This window comes from Leptinotarsa decemlineata, unplaced genomic scaffold, assembly GCF_025532065.1.
Source record: "Leptinotarsa decemlineata unplaced genomic scaffold, Ldec_3_MD MMD2_tig00026328_RagTag_RagTag, whole genome shotgun sequence".
Classification (NCBI taxonomy): Eukaryota; Metazoa; Arthropoda; class Insecta; order Coleoptera; family Chrysomelidae; genus Leptinotarsa; species Leptinotarsa decemlineata.
In genome coordinates, this window is record NW_027412688.1 from 4,922,853 (window position 1) to 4,931,926 (window position 9,074).

Here is a 9,074-nt window from a genome sequence, read left to right on the forward strand (position 1 = left end):
TTTAGGATCTCAAAATGCTTTCAAATATTTGACTTTTGGAAGTATTTCTCGTATTTTATTCGACAGATGCTTCATTTGAAGGTCCTAGCTGGAATGCCGATCTATCATGATACCAAGATATTGTATGGGTTGGGAATTTTTGAATCTAGACCAACATCAATATCTCCCAAATGTGGCAATTCTGATGAATAGGAACAGAATGATAGATAACAGCTCTTATTGAAGTTGAGTGTAAGTTTATTGTACTGAAGCCATTCAGCTATTTCAAGAAAATTATTCTCAATATTTTACTGAAGTTCATTCCAAGTGTTTGCTTTATAAGTACCAATATTATCATCTGCAAAACTTATGATTTTCGCCGAACTATCTATGTTGAATAAACTAATTATGAGTACTAAAATCTGAAAAAATCCTGTTTTTCCTTTAACCAGCTGTCGCACCCCTACGAACGACAACCCTCAGAAGTTGAAACTTATAAGAGCTAAGGATTAATGAGTTCCCAGGTACTGGTTCCAGAACAGACCCTTACGGAACACCATAAGTAATTTTTCTAGGACTGCTACATACCTCATCAATTCGCACCTATTGCGTTCGTTCTGACGGATGATCTTTCAACACATTATAGGCGTTATCTCTAATCCTATAATAATTCAAATGATTCAGTAACTTTTGGTGACTAACTGTATCGAAGGCTTTCGAGAGGTCAAGAAAGATACTTATTGTTGGCACTGATTTATCTAGGGAAGTGTGAATTGATGTTGAAAAATTTGTAACTAGCATCTTCCGTTGATTTTCCCTCTCGAAAACCAAATTGGTTTTTGGACAAAATATTACACTCAAAGGATACACTCTGTAGATGCGAAGTGTATTTTTTTAATTTTGTCAAGGATGTTAAACAACTCTGAAGATAGGGTCTCGTTTACGATCTGCACTAAAAGAAAAACAAAACCTTCATTTGCGTCGGTTATGAACTCTTTAAACTTGTTTTTAAAAATCTAGGGGATTTGCAACATGAATCGAGTATATATAAATGACAAGAAGTTGCGTTGTTTTCAGTCTGAAGTGTGAATCGAAAACTGATACTTTGGTGAAAGCAGGTGAGAAAAATATATTTATTTTGTCTATTTTCCATAATGAACATCTTCAATATGATTTTGAATGATATTGTTGAACCTGTAAGACGAAATTATTTTTTGTTTGAATCGATAATGAATCGGAGGAAATCGAATCGATGACAATAATCTCAAGGAAGAGGTATGAGACCGATCAGTTTGTTTGTGCATTTTGAAGTGTATTTTTTCCAAAATTGCTACATTTTCCATCATTTATTTATTTCTTCTATTGTATGCAAACACCTAGAAATAGTTTTTTGAAGGTGGTTGACAATGTTTCGTGATGCATTTCATTAGTTTGGACTTCCATTGTCTAATATGATACAGATATTGATTTAAAATCCCTGAAAAAATCTGTGGAGAATTTTCAAATGGATAAAAAAAATTGGCTGGAAAATAAAAATTATATTGAGCAAAAAAACTAAGATTACAATGAAATGAAAAGCAACAACCAAAAAATTCAACTATTAACACGAGATGGAATTGAAAAAGTTATTAACAAGAAATGAAAAAAAAAGTATCTACAATCGTATTCGGGTCACAACCCAAGTTACTACACGACTAACGTTGTGTTTTAATTTTCTATTTTCATTTCTTGTTAATAATATTTTAAATTTCATCTTGTGTTGATAGTTCAATTGTTTGTATTTTTTGGTTATTGCTTGCACTTCATTTCATTGCAATTTCAGTTTTTTTGCTTAATATAAATGTTATTTTCCAGATAATCTCTTTTTCATTTTTTAATATATTTTTTAACATATTCGTTCAGGGATTTCAAATCAATTCATATCATATTAGACAATGGAATTCAGAACCAATGAAATGCAACAAGAAATAGAAACGAGCATTTACAAATGGATTTTGCGAAGGCATTTGTTTTGATTTCAAAAACTACACCTCACGATTTGATTTCCACAAACTTCATTTGAAAAATATATCACAACATGTTTTGCTAGCACAGGACCTCCTTCAAGTGATATACAAATTACTATGGATCTTCATCAGAAAAAAAAATTATAATTGAAGAGCCTGTAATTCAAGTAAAATGAATTTTCAGAAATGATTTAATTGAAATGTTTTCATCACTCTGAATTCAGAAAACGATTCTGAAAATGCATTCCAAAAATTTTTCCAGATATACTCTGGTGTTTTGCTGATTCATTTGTTTCATACTTTCATTTATTCGACTCAATGAACTTTGTGTTGATTCACTATACTTGAATTTTCTGAAGGCTATATCAATCATCGCGACTATTTTCATCATCAGAAAAATTAATCAGGCCACAGTATTTTTCTTCGCGTCAGCACTTTATATTCCACGCAATCTGATATTTTCGTGATGTGACACAATCCAGAAGAGTATCAAATTGTTACTCTGTCTTGAAAAGATAAAAACATGATTTGATGTAATCACCGATCCAATTATCGCGACCTCAGGTGATGCTATTTTTTGATATAGTTCGACCTCATCACGATAACACGAAAAAGCAATCTGGAAATTTTGCATGCATTCCACAATTCTTCACTTCAGTAGTTAATGTGGTGTTCAACAGGCTTGTGTCTCGGGGGTGAGATATAATTTCAAATTTTTTTTTTCTAAGACGTCTAACCACATATTCGGTGATATTTCTTTTCTTTCCTCATCTTTGAAAATGCAAAGATGAAAAAAATGGAGTTTCCTTCAGTTCATAGAAGACAATACATGTTTCTTTACTAACAGAGGAATTTGGTAAAATTGTTGGTGAAATTTGGTGACATTGTGTTCCTTCTACTTGCCAATTAATAGGTGTCTACAGTGGGTTATGTATATGGCCTGATGTGTAATAAGTCATGCCTGCGCAGAGGAATTTCTATAGTAACATTCAATTTGACTCTGAATCTTCGAATGTTTTGTTGACATTCAGAGGAACTCATGAATCGATAGATAGGTACTTTGTGCGTGTTCCAAGAGCACGTTGGTTCTTGGTCTACATCTAAAGTTTCTTCTCTACGAAAAAAATCCAACATGCAGTTGGTTTTTTCAATCAACTCAGAATCCAATAATCAGAATGTGAAATGGAATATACACAGCAGTTTTTTTTGAAATCCGCTATTTCAAGTGACGTCATAATTTTCGACAAATAATTTTCAAACTCAATGTTCTACAAGTAATTTCAAATGTTTGATGAATATTCACTGAATACATGAGAGGAGCGGTCCATTCAAAGAGGTACTTGGTACTTACGAAGACTACTTTGATTGATGGTGTTGAAAAAATACTGATGAAGGAGATATTAAAGCATTTGTAAACCTTCATTTTTGAAAAACCTCCGATACGACTGATTTTACATCGTTTCTATAATGAATGTTCCGTCATTTCTTTGAGTATCTACTTATGAAACTGCAGCCAGAAAGTTTTCAGGAAAAATATCGTGTGAACTAGTTGTAACTCCTGGAGTACACAAAGGCTCAATATTGGGGACACTGTTATATATCAACCAGAATACAGACTAAAGCATACACAAATTCATTCTAGTTTCAATGGGGATAATTCACATGATTGTGAAAGCATTGATCCCAAATCAATAAGCTGAAAATCATTCAGAATGAGTGAATAATACTATTTGGCAGAATGAATCTGTCACCTCTACACAACTGTGATTTCATATTTACTGCCATTTAATTCACCTCACGAACGTCCACCCATAATTTATATTTGTATTTCACTTTTTACAATCTTTTCAGATGAATTGATTTTTGTTTTCCATTTTCAGCTCCATTATGAACAGGATTATCATATTTGCGTTGGTATCTATTGGATTATCCGTCACATATGCATACATAAAAGAAGAGGTAGGCGATTTCTAACAAATCATATCAAATTCACAGCATTCATGTTCAGTAGTTTTGACAAACAAAGAAATTTTAGATACTATAAATAGTCTTGAAGTCAAAAAATCTCCTGAAATTCTGATCTTGTTCGTCCTTTGATTTTTTTTATTGATACATGTTTTGAGTCAGCTCATTTTCCTAAGGCCCCAAAAATTGGTTCCGTCAAACCATTACATAAGTTGAATAATGAAACAGATATAAATAATTATAGGCCACTGATTTCATCGTTATCCAAAGTGATTGGAAAAATGTTGAAAAGTTGAATAACGTCACAATTGGTCTGCCACAAGTCACTGTGTTAGGCCCATTACTGTTCACGCTATACATAAATAGCCTGCCACTTTTCAATTCAAAAGGCCGATTTCTCAATTTTGCTGACGATACGGCGATAATTTATAATGCTGATAACTGAAAAGATTCAAAACATAATGCAGAGATTGATTTTCAGATAACTAAAAAGGGGATTCGATACAACAAACTCATTATATGACATTCACTTCATATAAACATAATTTACGCTAACTAGGACATCTGAATATTGATGAGAATATTCAAATAGCCGAATCTGATCCTTTAGGTATCTTGATATTATTATTGATAGGCATTTACTGTGGGACCTTCACGCTAACTCCATTACAAAAAAATTAGTGGTCTAATTGGTAGATTCAGGTATTTAGTAAATTTTTTGGACATGCATTTGGAAGCAGGTAATTCTGCATCAAATTAGTCTCATTTATCTCATGGTATTATAGGTTAGGTACGAACCTAGGAAAAGGTAATGTTTCACAGAGATGGGTTTTGAGAATCATTCAAACCAAAAAACTCACATTTTCTAGCAACAAACTTTTTCATTGAGTCGAATACTTGATGTAAGACAGTTATACTACCAAAAAATAATTCTTAGTATTTACCGATCATTAATTGAACTCAAACCCACAGAACATTATCATGCCATTCGTTGGAAAAGCTAAATGGTGAAGGTCCCAAGATGTGACAAAAATATTGGATGGAGAAGTGTATTCTATTTAGGCCCAAAGTTAGATAATAATTCGCCTTCACAAGTGAAATTAATAGGAAATAAGGATGCATTCAATCATGAACTCAAGGAATGAATCCTCAACACAAAAAAATATTCTTCAGTGATCTGATCAACAATTGAAAGTAATTAATAAATAAAAAATGGTCAACAAAAACAAATGTTATCATCTAAAAAAAAACAATAACTCGATTCAACTAGCATTCACTTCTTACATAGATTTTCCGGTAGTGAAAATGATTAACCTATAAAAACTAATTTCTCGATAATGAAAAACTGAGCATTTCTGACTCATAATAAATAATTTCTGGATTATCGAAAATTTAGCATGGCTTAACATAGAATCCAAATCTTGTATTTTTCATATAAGCAATCACTTGCTTCTGTCAATACATATGTTTACTTCATTGTAATTATGTGCTTTTCATTATTATCATTATATTCAGCTTACTAATTTGCTATGATAATTCGAAAGCATCAAAATAATCAGGCCTCCAATTTGATTATTTTTCAATAGTGTTGATGTAAAGTTTTATTAAAACAACGATAAAAATAAAATAAAAACAACAATGAAAATTAATTGGCGCTCCAGGGCGACTTCATTGATTCCAGTGGCGCATTTGCTTTTTCAGCTGCAGGAAAACCCGTAAAAAACTGATGTGAATATAATATTCAAAATAATCACAGGAGATATCTCTGAAATTTCACAGTTTAATTTTTTTCATCTTTCATTTTTCAGATATCCTATGATGTACTCACTTGTCATCCACTTTTTAATTTTTGCAGGACTTTGGTGAAAAGTTGTCAAACCTAGCGAAAGAGTGGCATAAGAAATGTGACACTATAGTTGGACTTTTAGACACCGAACTTTCTGAATTGAAAAATGGAAACTTTGACATTTTTGATGAAAAATCTACTGAAAGAATCCAGGTATGTTGCTAACTGGATATGAATTGAAGTGTTATACGGAATTCTATATTGACTGCACCTTTTTTTCCACAGAGATTCAGAAAATATATTTATATTTTCAGAAGACAGAATATTTATATCAATATTTCCATACTTCCTGAACTGTCTACTATATAAAGAATGAAAATCTTTCAGAATTGAAGAAAAAAACTTCCACTAAGAAGTTAATTTCCTTTTTTCCTATCACAAACTTCATTTATCTCATCCTACAACAGGAAGCATTTGCATGATTTTTATAAATTATTACTCATATTCAAGTAACAACAATTGTCGTCTTTTGTGATTCTACCTTTTTTTTTCACAGAGATACATAACATGCCTTTGGATTGGTTCAGGTGTGGTGAGTACTGGTTTCAATATTCATTTATGTTTCTTGAATGAGAAATAATTTGAAATAGAAGACGGGTTATTATTTCATTTACTACAAATACCACAAAGAGTATTTGTAGGTAATGAAGATAGATATCCTCTTCAATGAAGTAAATAAATGTTTCACAATAATAGTAAATGAATTATTGAAACTTTCAGATGTCTGTCAATAATGAAATCGATCCCGACGAATTGCAGACTTACATGCCAGAAGTTCTCAAAAGTAATGGAACCCAAATTTATGGCGACTGTTTTGAGGAAGTTAAAGCTAGCAGTAAGTTAGAAATATAGTAATAGGAATATCTTGGTTGATTTTCTAATTAAATCACTTTCATATTGAATTCGTGAGTTGGACTCAATCTCTTGTATCACTACATAATATAAAACAAAGTCACTTCCCTCTGTTTGTCCCTTTGTATGCTTAGATCTTCAGAACTACTCATTAGATTTTAAGCATTGCAGTATTAATCCTCATCCAATTAAGTACCTGATATACATTGCAATATGGCCTGTCACAGCATGTAATTCAGGAGCATATTTCTGAAGATATTACAGATTGATTCAAAATGCAGGGACATAACGGTTGCGGCGGTACCGGCTGGCGACACCTGCCTATAAATAGCGTCCTATGATAACACTTTATGATTAGCAGTGATCGCATGTATATTTAATATTAGCATTGCACCCGTGCGAATCCGGGTCGGCTAGCTGGCAGTTTCTGAACATACTTCCATTCATGGAAATATGAGGAATATAAACTTCTTTCTCAATAATATTTCATATTTTGGATGTATATATTTTTAAACGAAAGCTGTAATCACTTTTTCACTTTTCAGGTACAGGACCATTACATGTCATAATATGGAATGCTCACAAATGCATTTTCAAAAAAGATCCGGAGGTACGTATTTCTTCCAGAGTATTTCCCCCAAATATTGGGCAGTAAGAAATTGTCTTAAAAGAAAAACTAGTTTTGTCAAATTCACCATCAGTTCGACATAATTTCAAACTTGTTAATTTATTTTTCTTTCCCGTGATATGACAATGAGAAAGAAATATTTTATGATCATTTATTTTACAGAACTTCATCATGTTTTGAGGAGTCGACAGAAGAAAAAAAATCGACCAATATTATTCATATTCAGTACTTATTTTTATATAAGCGAATATTTTTAAGAAACCCCAATAAACAGCTGTTCTCAAAAAGTGTGTTTGTTTGAGATGGGAAAAATATACAGAATAGTATAGCTCAAAGAAGTTGTAACAAATGAACATTTTTGGAAACATATTCTTAGCAAGAATCATTGAATAAAGTGAAACGTTTCTTGGAAAGACATTATTGTTAGGAAAACACTTCATATCTACAATGAATAGTATAGTTCAAATAAACGGTATAGTGCAACCTACATTTCAACAGTTCTACTTCAATAATATAGTTAGGAAGCTAACTGATTTCAATTATCATTTCTGATTATATAAGAACCACAATAACTATATAATATATATAATGAATATTTCGTTTATATAGGAGAGTGGGCAAGTAGGGATTCAAATAACAGGATGATAATTGAAAATACTTCTGAATACTACTTACTCACATATATTGATCGCTTCAAAAACACATCACTAACTTTCTTCGAAATCTTCTGAAAATTCCTCTTCCATATTTCCTGTTTCACGATCACTGCCGTCATTTAAATCAATAGGTAATGAATTTATTTCCACCGTTAATATGGAAGTGCCCAATCTCCATATAGTCTTTTTCAAATAAAATTATATTTTTGATATATTTGTGGAAGTCGTCTCCGGAATATTAAATACTTCTTCCTCAATTAGCTCTGTTACCTTCTTATCTGATTTTGGAGAATTATTTTTAAACCTGATGCTTTCCCCAAATCAACTCGATGGGATTGAGAACACAAAAATACGGGAAAAGTCTCATTATGGTGTGTCCAATCTATTCAGCAATACTCTCAAGGGCATACACTTTCTCAAATGTTTTTGTCTGTAAAACTTCAAGTAGTTGGTTTTTGGTACGATAGTCTTCAAAATACAAAATGTTATGCATTGAAACACTTTGTATTTTATCTTTCCTCGGATTTACATTCTGTACTTTGATGATCTGTCGTGAATGATAGAAAGCGTTGTCAAGAACTATTACACTATTTGCATCCAAATTTGGGATCAATGTGTTTTAAAACCATTTCTCGAAAATATTAGCTTCCATGTTCTTATGATAATCAACATTGCACATAATTTCAAAGAATTCGGAACCCATCTTTTTCTTCCACCGCAATGCACAATGATTATTCGCGATCCTTCGTTTGCAGGCATGTTAGGCGTACACATTCCCGAACCATCTGTCCACCCTTTTGTTACTGTGTTCGTCCAAGTAGAAAATTTGCCATTGTTCTTGTCTATATTCAGTTATTTGTTCTAAATATTTTTACGCAATTCCACTATTCTTCTGCTCTCCACAACTTCTTGACGTTTGTTTATTATTTTAAATCTAAATCCTAGTTTCTTTATCCAATTCTGAAGAGTTTTGTCACAGCAGCTCATGTTATGGCCAGAAGTATTCAATTTCTTCCTTATGATTTCAATTGTAGGTATCTTATTGCTTTTATAACAGTCCTATATTGTTTTATTCAATGATTTTATTGGATGAACATCTGAAGGTTTTGGTAATCCTGTATCACATCGTGTCTTGCGTTCAT

The 9,074-nt window shown here is 32.0% G+C and overlaps 1 protein-coding gene across 2 annotated transcripts; it reads left to right on the forward strand.

The window, feature by feature from the left end:
• The first annotated feature begins 1,024 nt into the window (after positions 1-1,024).
• On the forward strand, positions 1,025-7,564 carry LOC111514077 (uncharacterized). 2 transcript variants are annotated; one of them, XM_074182293.1, is made up of 7 exons: positions 1,025-1,097; positions 3,866-3,944; positions 5,806-5,949; positions 6,293-6,328; positions 6,517-6,631; positions 7,194-7,258; positions 7,439-7,564. In XM_074182293.1, the coding sequence occupies exons 2-7, from the start codon at positions 3,873-3,875 to the stop codon at positions 7,454-7,456; spliced, it is 450 nt and encodes a 149-aa protein (XP_074038394.1). In that variant the 5' UTR covers positions 1,025-1,097; positions 3,866-3,872; the 3' UTR covers positions 7,457-7,564. The 2 variants fall into 2 exon arrangements, with proteins under 2 accessions (XP_074038394.1, XP_074038393.1); XM_074182292.1 differs by lacking the exon at positions 1,025-1,097 and adding an exon at positions 2,538-2,680.
• The last annotated feature ends 1,510 nt before the right edge of the window (positions 7,565-9,074 follow it).

Bases quoted from the DNA above. Each gene is read 5' to 3' on its own strand.
- LOC111514077 (XM_074182292.1), top strand. From the start codon at position 2,553: ATGCTATTTTTTGATATAGTTCGACCTCATCACGATAACACGAAAAAG. The intron at 2,681-3,865 runs GTGAGATATAAT...TTCCATTTTCAG, and splicing joins AACAGGCTTGTGTCTCGGGG to CTCCATTATGAACAGGATTA. The intron at 5,950-6,292 runs GTATGTTGCTAA...TTTTTTTCACAG, and splicing joins AATCTACTGAAAGAATCCAG to AGATACATAACATGCCTTTG.